Genomic DNA, 17,958 nt, shown 5'->3' on the forward strand with positions numbered 1-17,958 from the left:
TTTAAACTTTGAACACAAAAAGCACAGTTGTAACTTTTTCATGTTGCTTTGCCCGGCTGAGTTAGGATCTATGCGGTTTGAATTTGGAAATTAGAGTCTGTATGGAGGAGAGTGTGTTTTTTTTCTGCTTTTATCCATTATAAAAATAAAGTTAGTCTGAGCTCCTTCAGTGACAGGCTGCTGCATCCTAGATGCATGAAGGAGCGTTTCCGCAGGTCCTTCCTCCCTGCAGCTGTCAGACTGTACAATCAGAACTGCTCCCAACAAACATAGATGTTTACATCTGCGCTGTAACTGCAATAATTTAATCAACCGATTCGGACTACAACCTGGTTTGCCTCTTACCTGTAGTTATTTTTATTTAATTTACTAACTGTACAGTACTCTCTGTATATAGTAACCATTGTCCTTAATGCAAATATGTAAGAAAAATTGTGTATGTTTCTGTTCTGTGTCCTGTGTAGTGTTTGTTTGTATATGTGTCTTTTTGGCTGCTGTTACAACCAAATGTCCCCTTGTGGGACAATTAAAGGTCTATTCTATTCTATTCTATTCTATTCTATTCTATTCTATTCTACCAGTATTAGAATTTCATTCATTTTTAATGTGATTTTTTTTCTCTAAATTTTATGATTCTATGACCATCACCTTTCTTTCCTGCTTTTCTTTTTCAGCTCCCAGCTCCAAAGCAGACGAGCAGCCCAAGACTTGCAGCTCTAAACAGTTTGTATGTAAGGACCAGGTGACCTGTATCTCCAAAGGCTGGCGCTGTGATGGGGAGAAGGACTGTCCAGATGGCTCAGATGAATCTCCAGATATCTGTAAATATTCTACACGAACGGCTACCAAAACCTGTGTGTCACCTGCAGTAAGGTTGGGCGATTGGACAAATATATTGACTATCGACGATGGGCTGAGGCTATCGATCGTTTTTACAAGGGCGATTTATTTATTTGCCCATGAGTAAGTTTGCTTATAATGTTGGTTGAAGCTAACAGAAGCAGTCAACAGAAATAAATAATAGCGCTGTTTTAACGGCGCTCTCCACAGCTGCGAGCAAATGCACCCTCCTGAGAGTGCAGCAGCGATTCATTTACTCAAACTCATAACAGAAAGAAAGGACGACAGTCGCCTGTTTTCAGAAAAAAACCAAAAACATTTTATTTAAATATAAAAAAAAACACAACGGTGGGGAAGGAAACAAATAGAAACTTGCTTATTTTTTCCAGTATAACCGTGTTTACAGGCTGTTCCAGTATTTGTCTGTCTTACACACTCAACCAAACAACAAATAAGTTAAAAATCAAAATGTCTCTTCCAGCCAACATTTCCGTGCCATGTGTGACATCAATGGGAAACGTTTTTCATGCATTTTCCACCAAGCCAATTAGGTTGTCCGTGTTTGGACTTCTTTTGTGTTCTAAGCACGCAAATCAGTCCGTGCATGATTACATTGCTACGCCCATCAAAAAGCCTGTGCATGCGTAAATATATCGCCTATCATCAGTTTATTGGACTGACAATTGTTGGTTGGAAAATTCTTACGTATCACCCAGCCTTACCCTGCAGCCATATTACTGGTACTTTCCTGCTTTGGCCGGTGCACTGTAATCAAAATGAGGAGCCTTTTGGAGAAAAAAGTGACCTTTTTTATAGCCCATGCATCACGGTGTATTTTCTGCATATGATGTAAGACATCAAAATGACTAGCCTTAAATGGCTTTGAAGACAAAGCAGTGCAATGTTCAGACAGTTAAATTTAGGACTGAATAAGGAGGCAGGTTTGTCTCTTTCTGCAAAGAATGCTGCTCGGCTGAATTATGGCTCTTCTAATGTGGCCTTGTTTAGTCTGAATCTTCAGGGATGTGTCTGCTCTTGTCTGGACTCTTGCGGGATCTGTCCCAAAGACTCTTGTCCCAACCACTCACATCTAACAGCTTCTCCATCCATAAACTCTCTGGTAAAAGCCTTCCTGCTGTTTATATGGAGACGCTAATGATAATATTATTGTGCCACACCTTACATCTCTCATAGGATTCTCACCGTATACTGGCATGCAAAGGCAAGGCAGTGACTCACAGTGTTAACGGTCCTAGTTACTGTGGATGTAATATAGCCCAGCAGTAACGCACCACTACTCATAGGATGCTGTGATCTCCTATATGTAAAAGTGCTGAAATGGAGAAAGTCTCATTTTCCTTTCCTATAAAGTAGAAAGAAAGAAGAGATGATCTGTGTCTCATTCAAACTAAAAAGAAAGGATTCTCTCATCTACTTCATCTGTCACGACCCCATATTTAAAGAGTCATGCACATTTTACCGTGATAATTTACTGCTAACAGCCAAACTCTTTCTTTATTAGTTTAGCTAAGGACTTTACTTTTTTCTTTTTAAAGGCGTTTTGGAAAAACAAAACGTGTGTGGTCCACCTAATTCATTCTAGCAAGATGCAGTTATTCAATTTCTGCCCTTTTCTACCATGCAATTGAACTGAGTGAGGTCTGCAAAGCTCTTATGTAATTTTGGTGACACAAACAATGGTGTGATTCATCTTCTGCAGGGAGAGATGGAGAGCAGGGTTTCACCAGAACATCAAGATATGTTCTGCTCAATTACCCGCTTCCCATGGGCTCTACGCTGCCTCTCGTTTTATCTTTTAGTTAAGGCGCTTCTTTACTCGTATTTGTTTTTTTTAAAGCATCCTTAATAAACATGTTACTGCAGTAAATGCACGTTCTCGCTGTGCCGCTCTGTGTTTGCAGTCTAATAAGTAAATTAAAGGCCGGGCGCCTTTTAAGTATCACAAAGAAAGGCGGCCAGACTGTGATTTTATCCAAAGTCTTTTAGTTGAGCCATCCATTAAATTTGAGTAGTGTTTAGAATGGAGGGCTGCAGATAAAGCTACAGAGCGAATGGGCCTGAGCCAGCAGAGATGGAGTCAGAGACTCTGAAAGAGTATGGCTCTAAAGGTTATTTAAAATCCTCCTCTGACTCAGAGGAATGGAAAAGTCTTTTTCCCTTTATCCTGGCTTTTCCATTCACAGGGCGAAACAGTTTGCAGGTCATCGGTCTGGTTACTCCCCTACTGGAAAGCATCATAGGATGATCTGTGCAGCTGGCTGTAAACAAGGCTGCTCACAACTGAGCTGTTATGGAAATGGTAGATAAAAAGGAAGGCAATGATCCATGTGAAAGGGCTAAAATCTGGATTAACTGCAGAGGCTTTGTTTAGGTGCACTGTTTTTATGTCGAAAAGTTCACTGTATCCTGTGTTTATCCACTGCTTTATTTTATCAGCTTCAACGTTTACAAAAGCAGTCTAACTTTTACTTTCAAACTTATGTTGATGGCAGAGAATTACGAGAAGTTCCCCTCTCTCTAGACTTGCGTTTCGACATGCCTCCAAACCACAGTCTAATTTTGTGTGTTAATGTTGACGCGAAATAGAGTGGTGCACGCTACTATAATTACGACATTATCTACCGTTTAAGTTAATTACCATCTGCACACTTGGTCTACAGAGAACACTTACAGGGATATCGGCTTAGAAAAAAAATCATTTCCTCCCAATCTTCCCCTTTTTCTTTGCTTTCTAATCATCTGCTCCTTGGCTGTGCTTCTATCCCGCTAAGGGATTGCCCCACAGTCTGTCCATCCTGTAAATCAAACAGTGACACTGCAGGCAGTGCACGCAGCCACATATGAAGCTTTTCAAAAGTTCAAGTAAGAATCTGCTTGGTTTATTCTACTCATCCTTTTGCTTGTTTCTTGACACCGGTCCAGCTAATTGGACTGATGCATGTGTCGTTTCTGCTGAAAATTACACCTGCTTTGCTTACAGTGATCATGAATTCACTTGTTATCAGAGTGTGTGAGAGGGGAAGTCGTAAATGTGTGTATTTGTCTGGATCTTTCATCTACACCTCAAGTATCCTTTCTGGAAGTAAGGGTGCTCCTCAGTATCATACTGTCTGGAGGCCTAATTGCCTGTCATTTCCAAGCCACTCATCTAGGCTGTAATTATGTTGAGAAGCTAAAGACGAGCTTCACCCACAGTAGCAGGGTAGTAACACTGCATGAGGCGCTAGCTGTGACTGGGGTGCTAGCTTGATCCAGGTGGGGGTGTCAGTATTGTGTGTTAGCGTTATTAGTCTGAAGGCTTATTTATCGCAGGGGCATTGAAGCTGAGTGGTGAGGCGGTCCATGTATGAACATGTGGTTTTTGGAGGCGGGGTGGGAGGGGGTTGCACATGGAATTACGCAGGCTTTCGGTGTATGGGCCAGTGTACACCTCCCTCTCAAACATCCATCATGAGGTTGCCTGTACAGACTCCTGGCTGTCAGTGTGACCCTGTTAGCCACTCCCAAGGACTGCACTGGTTCCTCCTCACTGCGTGGCTTCAGTTCAGTCCAGACAGGCCATTTCACCTCAATTACATACAGGCTTAGGTCTCAGGAAGTCCCTGACATGTGGCCTCGGGGCAGGAGTTTGTACTCTGTGTGTCTCGGCGATGGTGTTCTGTTTAGGACTGCTGCTTTTTAAATGTTACTATAGGTAGTTGTAAAACGTTGCAGAATTGGCCCTATCTGGCAGATATAAAGTGGTCAGGGACGGGTGTTTGGGCTGTTATATCAATGCAGGCCTTTAAGTGCATAGAACTGATGCAGTGTGGGATAAAGAGATGTGGATAAAAGCTTGCTATCACGCTGTGCTTATTAACCATCCAATTTACCTTTATGCTTGTGCAAACACTTCCACACGAGCGGTATTTCTTAGAATACAAAGGTTTATATAACTAGTTAGTACCACAAACAAAAGTAAATCCTTTGAGACATCGTTACTTGCACTGTCACTGACATTCATTAGTATTCCTGCTGGTTCCGTTCAACAGCAACAGCAGCTTTTTTTTGGCACTTTTCTTTTTTAGTTTTAGAGGGATGGGGAAAGCATTTCACCGAGGTCTTGAGATTTTACAGCAATAACTGACTGACTAATCTTTTTTTATACATGACAATTATAGCTTTCATTTCAAGCAGTCCTGGTTAGGGCTTATAGAGGATGCTGCTGGTAAAATCAAAAGTGCTGTGTAGTTACTTTGCTTCCTTGTCACAAGCACTTGCTCTAAAAAGAAGGGAAAAAGACTCTTCCTCTCTGTATGTCAAGTCTGTATGCAATTATGATTCTTGCATGACCCACATTCAGTGTGGTTGAGCCAGAGAGTGGGAACAGATGTTTAAAGAAGTCTAGCATGTGAGCACTTTCTCAATCATGAGAAGCACTTTCCATGCAGGAATCCCTTTTAACATCAGATTCAACGATTGTCTGCCTCTAATTTGGTAGTTTGGTTTTTTTAAGTCTTCTGATTTAACATGAAAATGTTCACAGGATGACTATAAAGAGGCGGTTGAATTGCATCTCAGTCATGCAAATACACAGCTTTTCTTTCCTCATAGGGTATCATCAAGTCCCATTCAGGGGGGAGAAAATGACCTTGTAATTGAAAGTAGTTAGCTCTTGTAAATATTAAGATACTCCCTGTACTCACACTATCAGTTTGGCATGATAACTGTCCCCATTGGCTTATTGATGTGGCGAGTATGTTGTGTAGATGCAGTCAGACACACACGTTGATTTGTTTTCCTTGTTGATGGCGGAAAGTAATTTTGAGGGGATATGCATTGGAATGCACTTTCATAATGAAACGGAGGGGCTCTTGTCCAAAGAGGCTAAAGATATTTAATGAAACTATGACCAAATCTGGACCACAAAACACACACTGCTTTCTATGAAATGTTTATTTCAGCTTATTATCATATTATTTCATCTTGGGTGTTTGCACCATTACAGTTTGCTGTAATGAACATATTGGAAACTCCTTCAGAGACTTTGATGCAATGGTGTAGTGGCACAGTGCTGTACAGCGCATAGTACCTCACAGCATATAGCTTGCCTCCTAGCCCAAACACTGTGCTCCATGTCAGTGCATGCTGTGGCCTGGGGCCGAGCTAATGAGGAGGTCTGATGGGGAGATTGAGCTATCATCTCCACGCAGCTGCCTGAGGCGGCTGCAGGCCACACAACAAGGTTATCTGTCCATCTCTTGCCCTTGCGCCCCCTCTGGACGCTGGCCAGCCTGGTCCCTTGCCTGTCATGCATCAGCAGCCTCTCCAGGACAACCATGTCTTGGCGGCCGCTGTCATGGTGTTTGGGATGCAGGCATGGAGTCATGGGAAGAAGGAGCTATTCCTACAGAAAAAGCCTTTGTATAGGAGAAAATGAGCAGATTAGCGTTTAGGCTGAGGAGGAAAATGGAAATGTCTTTTTAAGGCTCTGATCCTCTTTCTGTTGAAACAGCCTTTTACAGTAATGTTTGGGGGGTTGGGGGGGATCCTTTCATGGCCTATAATCAGTCATGTAGCTGTAGTCACAGGGGGCACTAGGCAGGGGCAAGAGGGTCTGTAGTGGCAGTGGCTGACACACTGCTTCCACAGAGGAAGGAGAAAAGCCCTGTAAATCCCTCTGGTCTATAGCCCTGAGCCCTCCTCAGCTTCACCAGCCTATCAAAAGACCACGATCGCAGGGCTTTCACACACCACGCAGACACCACTTCCCTTTCTCTGCTGTCTCCGACACACCCTGTCTCCTTCCCAACATCTTTCTCTTTGTCCTGTGTCTGTCCGTCTTCCTCCCTGTCCGGTGGCTTAAGTAGATTCATCTCTGTTCCCTACTCGTTATGGTTCCTATGCAGTCTCTTTTGCTTGCGGAGATGACTTTTTTGTAAATATTTTTTTGCAACAGCTTTTATACAGTAATGGTTTGAGTGAAACAACCTATCAATTATGCCAGCACATTTGGGTAAACAAGGAGGTGAATAGATGCGATGTGCTGCTTCACTCGAAGAATTCAGCCTGGAGAAATAATCCACACAAGCTTGGAGGGCTGCTAAAATAGTTTTTAAATCTGTGGATTAGTTGTTTGATTATTATTATTTTATTTAGGATATTCATAGGGCTAAAGTGTCCATAGCAGGAATAACAAAATCTAAACTTCAACCATTTTCCAAACTACTAGTTTGACATGATTTTCTTCTGTCTGCAGGCAAATCCTGTGCTTGGTCTGTGTTTAGCTTGAAATGGATAAATGTACTTTTCCCAACAAAATAGTGAAACTGAAGCAAAGTGTGTATTCATTTTAACGCTCATTGGAACTTTTGGAAGAGAAGTGCTGTTTTTTTCCAAATATGTTTTGCTATTTAATGAGTTTACCGTTGCTGAACCCTTTTGTAGTCATGTCTGTGTGCATGATACTCAAACATGAATTTTGGGTCATTTGCACACGATCCTTGTCAGTATCTTGATTGTACCATGCAGAGAAAGACAGAGGTATTAGATACACAAAACCTACAATACAGTTCAGTTGTGGCATTGTATTTATTGTACTGTTTCATTACAATTGGGTAAAAACTAGCACACACGTCTGCTCCCAGTGGATTTCTCCTCAGTAGGGTTTGCCATAGTCATGTGCTCATTTTGTATGCCGCTGCAAAGTGTGTGACTCCAGAGTGGGGAGAGTCCATCAGTGGGCAGGCCTGCCTGTCACCCTGCGTGACATTTTAAATCGAGCTGACAGCAGACTGTATGGGAGTCAGTCAGGGGCTGCTATGGAACCCAGAGAGCAGGAAGAAACGCGGGCTTTTATGAGCAGAACAAAAGATCGACAGGGGATCTAAATTTAAGGTAATTGCATAACTACTGAGGATGGGGGATGGTTGGATCTGAAGCCTGAGGTGTAGGAGGGAAGCGCACATTAGGAAAGACCGTCTTTCACTGGTGTCCATCAGTAAAACCTTAGTGGAACCCACGACATACAAGGGATAGCTGTGCTTATTTTTGAAGGTGATGCATTATCTAAAGTGTGCACTGTGCTCTTGGCAAAGACTGCACACTGCAATAGAAATGCCGTGACAGTTAAACGAGTTTGGCATTGCAACTCAGTTTGTTTTACGATGAATCTCAGATAATTTTTTTCACATGTGATACGTTGAGAATGAAAGAAGTAAGTCACGGAGAACAGTTAACAATAAAGATCCCGGAGGCCGCTGTGAGGTTATGCTTATATCACTGTTAAATGATCCTGATGTTTAGTGCATCGATGTAATGATCCTCATTCTGCTCGCTAATAGGTGTGGGAGTTGTAATTTTCCCTTTTTCTGCCTCAGTAAAGAATCTCTGCAATCTCAGAGTGAGGTGGCTTAATAATGCTAAAGAGTAAAAATGTCAGTAAAATTAATAAAATGTAAATGACAGCTGCAGAACTGGTCTCATAGAATTAAGTGAGGTATTTCTTTCTGTACGTTGACAGCAAAGATGGGGTTTTTTTGGCGGGGGGGGGGGGGGGGGGTTGGTTATGTGGGATAACAAAAGCATGAGGGACTTAATCCAGACAAATAAATTGTCGGTTAATATTCTTTTTTTTTTTTTTTTTTTTTTTAAAGAAAAAAGTCGGGCTTGACCTCACCAACAAGCAAACAGAACAATCAACAGTCCCTTGCTCTGAGCTGTGTTGTGATTGAAACTGATGGAAAGTTGGCAACCATAAGACACAGTGATGTGCATAACCGTGAAAATAGCTGCTGTGGAGAGCAGTAAATAAATGATGCTGTGAGAATGTGAATAAAGTGGAATATAAACTGCAGGATCAAATGCAAGGTAAGGCCGGAGATACGGTAAAGTTGTTTTGTTATGTGCAACCTCCTGGCAGTCAATGAATAAATTAACTAAGACCTGGGGCTCAACGTAGAAGTTTCTCTGTGTTCCTGTTTTGTTTTCACAATCGCTGCCGGGAAGCTTTTCATGAAACTCCTCGCCTTCTTATATGTGAACGCTTGAAATGATGAATCAGGTGAGGACTGTTGGAAAGGCTGTCAGCTGTGTACACCACTGCTATTCAGCCAACGCCTATACAGTCCTGGGTTCAACCCAAATTAACAAGGACATTGTTACGACAAGTTACGTTACTCCGACTCAGTGCGTCAGCGGCATTCTCGCTGCTGGAAACACTTCAGAGACCTATTGCATGTGTGAAAATTGAGCACGGGCAAAGGAAATACCCAACCACTACAGACTTTAACACTGGTTATTGTAAGAGTAATAAACCATAAAGAAGAAATGAGCCCAACTCTTTACATACTAACAACATGGATTTAGTGATCTTATAACACAGAAACGGCACTTCTGACTTGTTTACACCTTTGCATCAGTGACACCACATAAGTCTGTAAAAGCTGGGTGCAAATGAAAGTTCATCTTGTTTGACATCATTTCAGTTCTGGGCTCGAGCAGTGAAGACGTCTCCTATGTTTGGTTTTCTCCTGTCATGGAGCACTTATTTTTTAATCTGTTACAAATTGCATTTCATTCTCATCGTTATTATTGTCATAGGATTTGTTTGAAAATTGTATTATTTTTAAAGACAATGCAGAGTCAAAACCATCTGTGAGAACCAGTCAGCGTAATCGGCTTCGAAAGGTCACTAACAATTAGTCATGCCTGGGAAACCAGATTTGAGATTAGAAACCATTCAAACTGAACAGTAGATAGAATTAGTCACTGAAAGCACCGTGTAGGCCGTGTAATACTTTGAAGTACTTCAAACCAGAATGGGATCGATCCAAATACCCCTTTTGTTCATATAATTTATATTTTGTCATTGTACAGTTTAAGTACAATAGATTATTTGATACAAGAAAAAGAAATTCAGCTGTTACAAACTGGCAAAAGCAAACCGCTAAGAAACGCCACCTGCTGTTGTCTTACTTCAAGGATTCAGCAGCTGCAGAAAACCTATCCAGATAATGTTAAAGCAGCCCACTGATGAGATGTTTTACCTGCTACCTGGTTTACCTGGTCTAAGCAAAAAATGCTCACCAAAAGCTGCAGAGCTGTATTAAAACGTCTTATTTCCCCTTCAGCTTTGCAAAGTAATAGAAAAAGGCTGCTTCCAGTAAAATACACTGCCAACAATTTCCCAAACTGGAGCAGCCGGTACAGGGTTCATGTCTATTGTCCCCCACAAGTTATTTAATCCTCCATATTGTCTTTTCTATTTAGCTTTCTGCTGCTGGTCGTTATTCAGCTCCTGCCAATGTATTACTGTGTTGTGAAACACAAAGTAGTCAGTCTTTTTGATTGTTAGCAGTTGTTAGTGTGTTTTCCAAAAAGTTCTGCTGCTTGCTGCCCTGTCAGCAGAAGTAGAGATGTGTGTAGAAGAAGAGCCTGTTGTGGGTGTGATGGAAAGCAGAGATCAATCTTTTTAGTCTCTCGGTGGCCGTAGAGCACAGAAATCCAATTCCTGGTTTACTTTGATTAGCGAGTGTGTGAGTTTACCTGTCTGCTCAGTCGTCAGCAGATCACATTTCAAGAAAAAAGCTCCCTCGACACACAGTTGCAAAGATGCATGTTTCTGCTGTTGGTATAATTCAGATGTCTTGCACTCCGACTCGTCTTTTATACTCCCCCGAGAACTGACGACAAATGCTAAATCCTTGGCAGGGTTTCTTTTCCAGTGTACATGGCAGATTATTCCTGGTACTGTCGTTTATGTAAAAATCCCCACATTGGCAGTCTGTTGCATGTAAATCAGGCTGGCTTAGAGGCCAAGGCTGTAGGAGGGCTGCTAATATGCTAGCATCCCCCATACGGGAGAGCTACTCTCCTCCCTAAGCCAGATGTATGAGAAGCTAATTCTAAGTTTGAATGTGGCACATTTTCCACGCAGGCTGCTGATGTGGGATCGTTATGGAAGCTCGTGTCACTTTAAGGCACTTGTTTTAACAGAGTTAAATGTGATGTTCAGTGTGTGGTTACTAATCTCTCTTGGATGGATCAGGGAGCCTCAGAAGGAATGCTAGTGGTTTTCATCAGGGAATGCCACCATGCAGGCAAATATTCTTTCTCCCACATGTATGTTATGGCTTGTCTTGGGCATTAAGAGACGTGTAACTTTCTTTTAAGACTCAAACGATATGCATTATACAAAGATATAACACAGCAAGTTTTTAAAAACTATGTTTTCATTCCCCTGCATTTGCTTTGCTGGGTTTACAATCAGGAAAGCTGCAACTAGTGTCAGATAAACTGCAGTTTGGCTGCATCAGCTGGTTAATATTCAGAAAACTGAGAATTTGTGTATGCGAACATCTGAAGCAGGTTTGCTGCTCGGGCTATGTGCATATTCAGATAGCGTCCTCTGAAAACGTATCCCAGCACAACATGTATTCTGCAGAACTCTGCAGATCGTTTCCTGTGAAGGAGGTGAACTTTATTTGTTCTGCTTCAAGTGTTTTTCTAAAATGGGTCAGCAGATGTTAGAAAGAAAGAAAGAGGGAGAGGTGGAGGAGGAGGAAGAAGAAGAAGAAAAACAGCCAAGGCAAACTGTTTACTCTGCAGTGTGGGCCGAGAGGAAAGCTAGAGAGAGAAGAAGAGTGGGAAAGATCGAGGGAAGAGACGCTGCCTCTACTGTATGTTTTGGTCTTTTTTTTTTAACTCAGCATTTTCTAGGCCAGAGGACATTATGGCCCCTGTCCTCTGCACTCCTTAAGATTCAGTATTTATCAGTGTTTTCTTTTAAAAATTTCCTTCAGTGTCTGCCAAGTGATCTTATGCTGCAAACTCTCTTTTAATATGTGAGCGCATTAAAGGTAACCGCATGTTTGCATGTGCTGTGTATCACTTGTGCTGTAACACATGCAGGAAGCCTTTAGTGTCAAATTTGCACCTTAGAAAAACAAAACACACACTGTGCACCAATCGTGCAACTTGTTGCCTACAGCAGCAAATCTAAAAGCAAAACAAAGTCATTATGGCCTGTAAATACAGGCAGCAAAATAACTTTAGGCCCTTTTTATAAAGCTAAATGTTTAATTCTCTGATAATAGAAGTGACCTAAACCAACTGGAACTCAGTCAACCATAGTAAGTAATGTGAGCCATTTAGAGTAAAAGATAAAACATTTTTATCTGCAAATGTTTATTAATGTTAGCCTTATCTCTTTAATTTTAGCCCTTCTATGTAGCCAGCGACTGCTGCACCCCTTTTCTGAATTCTGCCTCTCTGGCACACTGGTGATACTATTTTAAAACTCTATTATTAGTATATAAAGCCCAGAATAGTTTTAATATATGTTGTTGTTTTATGATGGCTCTATTGTGCAGTGGTTTACACATTTGCCTGACAAGCAAAAATATTGCTGGTTGTGTCCCAACAGGAGACACAAATAGGGATTGGAACTGAAAACCGGTGTTGGAGCTTATCAATTCCTTTATCAGTGTCCGCAGGTGCTGGCAATGCACACTGATTGCAAATCAACAGTATTGCTACATGCATGTCTAGTGTTATCAGAAAAAGGCGGTCACAGCAGAGAGGATGAAGCGATCCAAAGCATTGCTTCATGCAGAAACATGATAACGACTTATTTGTAATGTCTTTAACATCATTATTGAGGTGGGAACGCCAGAAACATGCTGAAACATCTCCTGCAACAAATAAAGCTTTCAATAAATGACATTCTTTCATTTCTTCATCTAGCATTAAGCGATAGTCTGTTTGGGATTAAATAATAAATAAATAAATGATAAAGTAGTTGTACTGCACTGGAAATCTGCAGGCATACTTGTTTTCTCATATGAAACTGGGTCAAGAATCAATAAGGGAATTGGATCGATTAGCAAATTCAATAATGGAATTGGTATCAATAAAACCTCATCAATCCCCATCCCTAGACACAATTCCCTTTGGGGAATCTTTCACCTGTGATGATCTTAAAGGTCGCGGATTTAACTATAAGGGTTTTGTCCATATAATACTAGGAAATAATAAGCCAGGACCTCACCAGAGTAGTATGCAAAACTAATGGACAACCGAGGAAAATCTCTGTACAGTTTCTCTTTGCACATGACAGCCTCCTCAATAAATGTTATAAAATTAAGCAACATTAGAAGAGTTCTTTAATGAGTCATAAAGAAATTTAATTCTTTTGATGCCAGGAATTCACTTTTAAGTATGTAAAATGCGTTTAATAGTTTTATGAAGCCTCATTAAGCTCAGTTGTGAATTTACGATGTGTTTTTGTTTTTGTTGTTGTTGGGGTTTTTTTTTTTTTTTTTGGGGGGGGGGGAGGTTAGATGCATGCATTATTCTGCTTCATCTTTGAGTTTTACTGCCTTAAAATATTGCCTTATACATCTGCTTTTACTTAAAAAATCTTTTGCATGTTTTCCAGGCACACACAACAAAGTGAACCAGTGTCCTGTCAATAAATATCCATGCCTGGATGTGGAAGTTTGTCTCCATGCAAGCAGATTTTGTAATGGAGTCGTTGATTGCACTGACGGCTGGGATGAGGGGCCTCACTGCAGAGGTAGGAAACAAAGTGACACACACACACACACACACACACACACACACACACACACACACACACACACACACACACCCCTTCTCCTCTGTCATACTGACACTTTTGCCCTTTGTTGTGGGTCAAAATTAACCAGACAGTTTCTGTTATAAACAAAATGTTCTTGTCTTTCCATCCCAAACCATCATTTTTATCGAGTCATCCCCTCTGTTGGGCCATTTAATGAGTTGGCCTGTCCTAGCTTGTGCAATTACTATGGAATTTCTCTTTCAAGGGAAAAAAAAGTCATTAATTTATCAATCAGCTCTGCTATGAGGCTGTTTCCCCCAATCCTAGCAGGAATAATAAGCATTCAGACCAGATGCAGCTGAGAAAAATCCCATCACATCCTCCCCTATTAATTAGAGACAACAGAAGAATGAGTGATGGAACATATTGAGTCCATAGTGTATTTCTTTGTTGCAGCTAACAAAAGAGCAAACACTGGCTGCCTTTTGAGAGCTGACTCAGTATTCTGCAAGGTAGTGCTCAGATATCCTGTAACTGTCTGAAGTTTGTCTTTGTCACATCTGCCAAGAAGGATAGAATCAGAATACTTTATTGATCCCTGGGGGAAATTATTTTTTTGTTACAGTGCTCCATTATAAACAACAGTGTTTGTTTGTTTTGTTTTGGGGGGGTTTTTGGTTGGGGTGGGGGGGAGGTTGTTTGTGTGTCAGCTGAATTATTTGGAGACTAAGAAACTTGTTAGTGAATCAGAGCGATAATAAAGGATCTGGATCAAGGATGTGGATCGCAGCAGTTTATATTCACTATTCGGTTATACAGGCAGCCTGTCAACAGACATGCCAATTCAATTCAGTTTTATTGATATAGCGCCAAATCACAAGGTGCTTTATATTGTAAGGTAAAGACCCTGCAATAATACAGGCAGACAAACTTTAACCACTCCTCTTTAAACTATCTATACACCATTTGCAATGACATTGCAGTAGAAAAGCTCCCAAAGGGGCCCCACAGGGGGGTGTGCAAGGCACAGCAGCTGTTTGGAGAGAGTGGGGCAGAGTTCTAATATGCATTATTATGAGCTGATATTTGATGTAAACTCTTAGTTCAAGTACTCTCTTTGCAGAAGTGCAGAAGAGTATTGGCCTTGACAGAGCTCTGACTCAACGCTGGGACATCTGCGTTCGTAATTTTGTGCCTCTCCTTTTCCATTGTGCTGCTCTTTTCCTGGAATATGAAATTACTAAATCTAAATCAGATATTTACCATCAACAGTAAAGTTTCAGAGTATCAGAGACCTGGATCAAGGGTGAGTCTGCTGAGCTCTCAAACATTGGCTAATCTTTTGCCATTTAAAAAAACATATTAACCAAAGCGTCTGATGTCTGTTCCACTATCAACAACACAGAGATCTGATCTCTTTATCATTTATTGGCTTTATCTTTGTATCAGTTTACAGCTTTAGGCATTTGATGCAAGGTTCTATCTCTATTTTCGGTTTGCTTCCTTCCATGTGCTCAAAGAGTAATCGTGAACCACGCTGTATCAATATTAATCCTCCACACTGAGTTGAGTCATTACAAAAAAAAGTTTGTGTGATTAGTTGAGACCAGAAGAAAACGAGATGTGTTGAACCACAGTGTGGGTGAAAGTGTTAGTAACCCACACAGCGGTCATCACTGCTACACAAGCCTTTTATGCAACGCGGTGATGATGTCATCCCGTTACAACGTGCACTGCCCTGAGGACACAGGTCCAGCTGTTTTCAGTAAGGCAGCGCTCTACGCACACAAGTACTTAAACACACCGGCATGTGTGTGTGCCTGTAATGCATACATGCATGCCCTCACATGTGCACACAAATATACACTTAAAAAGTCACATTCTTACTCATGCAACCAAACACATGAGCTGTGTGTCCAGAACTTTTGGCATTTGTGAGACCGCCTCATTTCAGGGAAAAGGCTTTCACAAGCTTCGTAGTGTTTGCTCGTACAAACTGCCAGGTTGTGCAAGTATACCTGGCCACTGATATTTGAAAGCACACTTTGTCATTCAGCGTTTCTGAGTAATTCTGTCAAAGTTGTTGACAAGCGGTTAGAAAGGGGAATGCTGCACGGTATTTCAAGCTTTCTAAAATAGGTTTTCTGTTTTTTCACAGTGTGCGGAAAGCCTTGGGGTTAAGTAGCTCGCTTTATGTACTGGAGTGATAAAAGGGAATCAACATTAGTGCTTTGATGGGATGTGAATCAGACAGTTAATTTGACACCTGACTGTATGCAAACATTTATAATTATCAGTGAAATTATTACACAAATGCATGAATATACTCTAATGTTGGTCACCTTTAAGTTTGATCTTGCGTGATTATACTAGTTGGAGCAAATTAGAAAAAGATGATATCATCCAGCTTTATATACTGGTCATCCCATATTAAATCTAGGAACAAAAGTAGGTTGTCAAAAAGGAGGGTAGTTGTTAAATTGATATTATTAAACTGCATAAATGTCTAATAAGATAATAAAGTAATTGTGATCATATCGTCTGATAAAGTCTGTGGCCGGAGTCTTCACTACATGGGCACACAGGTTTATAGATTTTGGACAAGGACACACAATTTGAAAAATGCCCTTTGAAGTAAAGCAGTCAAGACATCTCAACTTTAATTCAGGATGTTTAACAGAATATTGTTCAGAAAATGTTGGACTTACTTATCCAAGCTCAAAAGGAACCGGAGCATTGACTAATAAGTATGTTCATGGCCAGTTGTATCCAGTGTCCTCGCTATTTCATATATTAAAAACATAAAAGTTTATGGGCTGGCCAGAGGGGCCGATGGCGCGATATGGCAGCCTCGCTTCTGTCAGTCTGCCCCAGGGCAGCTGTGGCTACACCTGTAGCTGCCTCCACCAGTGTGTGAATGTGAGAGTGAATGAATAGTGGTATTGTAAAGCGCTTTGGGTGCCTTGAAAAGCGCTATATAAATCCAATCCATTATTATTATTATTAAAAGATCTGGAGTTGGTTCCAAGTGTTTCTAGCTGTTCATTGGACCTCTTAATGTGCAGGTATTTAATGCAAAGGAGGCCATCCATATTTTTGAGTGGTCAGAAAATAACTGCAGCTTCCAAAAGTTAATTATGACATTATTTTGTCAAACCTCTTGAAGACTACACTTCAGTCATTGTACAGTTTGCTTCATTTTGAATCTGCTGTGGTGGCCTACAGAAGCAAAAATATGAACACTGTGTCATTGTGACATGAATGTATACAATGAGTCTGCAAAGCCATGGATGTAAACTGAAGCTTCACTAGCGAACTGAAGCATACAACCTCAAGATAGTAGTTCTAGTTTATTGTTAATATTGCAGATAAATGCGATGTATAATATTTTTATGGCCATGGGTCCCTGTGCCTTGCTCAGGACAAGAGCATTTGAAAAGTTACCATGTGGCTTTGCGAGAGTTCAAACCAAGTAAATGAAACCTGTTTAATCAAATAGACTGTTGGCAGTTATGAAGTCCTTCTGTCGTATAGGTGGTTGATTTGCAGGCCTGCGTTTCTCTTTTCTTTGAGGGTGAGGAAGCCTCTCTTTCAAGACGCAACTTTAGACCTGCCTCTTAGATGTGAATGATTGACAAGGCAAGAAAAAATGGGGTCATGGCAGTGTTATTGAGTCTCCCCCCCCCCTCCCCCCTCTTTCAAGGCACCCCACTGGAACCCTGATTATTGTAGTGAGCTATCGCTGTTGTTTATGCAGAGCTTTAATTGTCCTTCACGTTCCATTGTGTAACTGTGCAATGACAATCGGTCATCGGACTTCAATCGGACTTGAAGCTGCCTGTGGAAATACTACATTATAAGCTTCATTCATGAGTGGGTCTTGACCTAAATTGGTTTATGGGCTGCAGTTAAAAGTGAAGGCTCTACAGTGCTGTAATCTAATCATAAATGATCATTGGCTGAAGATAAAAGAAATTGCATGTATTGAATTTATTTAGCAAGTTGTGCTGCTGCCATGCACGGGAATGTGCTACAGCAGGTGTACTTTGTGAGTCGTTGTACATTTGTGTTTGAGTATTTGTGCAAGTTTAAATTTAGACATGTGGGCAGCATACTGCCACTGTTTGGGAATAAGCTAGCTACTGTTTGCTCATTACTCAAGCCGCACTATGTGTGTTTGCAAATGGTTACTTTGCCCTATTTGATTATCAAGCCTGCAAACAACTGGCAGGAGATACATTGTATGCTCACTGACATATAGCTTTATAGTAATGTTAGCTTTTGCCATCAGCTACTACAATATAAAGTGTGTGATAGAATCCACAATTGTAATGCTCACAGTCACAAAGTAGTTTAAGGGAATGAAGCGTCTTAACTCGAGATACAATAACATCATATTTAATGTGAACTGCTAAAACATGTAAGGTGCACATATAGACCATTTTTAAAAAGAAATCTTCAGATTGCCAGAACTTTTTTTTTTTTTCTTTTTTTTTTTTTTACAAAACATGGGGCCAAAAAACGTGAACGTGACA

General features: G+C 40.9%; 1 protein-coding gene across 1 annotated transcript in view; it reads left to right on the forward strand.

Moving 5' to 3' along the window:
• LOC146644605 (low-density lipoprotein receptor-related protein 1-like) overlaps nt 1-17,958 on the forward strand; it is a 78,710-nt gene that overhangs the window by 10,421 nt on the left and 50,331 nt on the right. The window contains exons 2-3 of the mRNA XM_085394852.1: nt 675-821; nt 13,280-13,417. Coding sequence (XP_085250978.1) covers nt 675-821; nt 13,280-13,417 — 285 coding nt within the window. The remainder of the gene's footprint in view (nt 1-674; nt 822-13,279; nt 13,418-17,958) is intronic.

This window comes from Rhamphochromis longiceps, linkage group LG20 (assembly GCF_057381845.1).
Source record: "Rhamphochromis longiceps isolate RC_006_pf linkage group LG20, R_longiceps_female_GT1.1, whole genome shotgun sequence".
NCBI lineage: Eukaryota > Metazoa > Chordata > Actinopteri > Cichliformes > Cichlidae > Rhamphochromis > Rhamphochromis longiceps.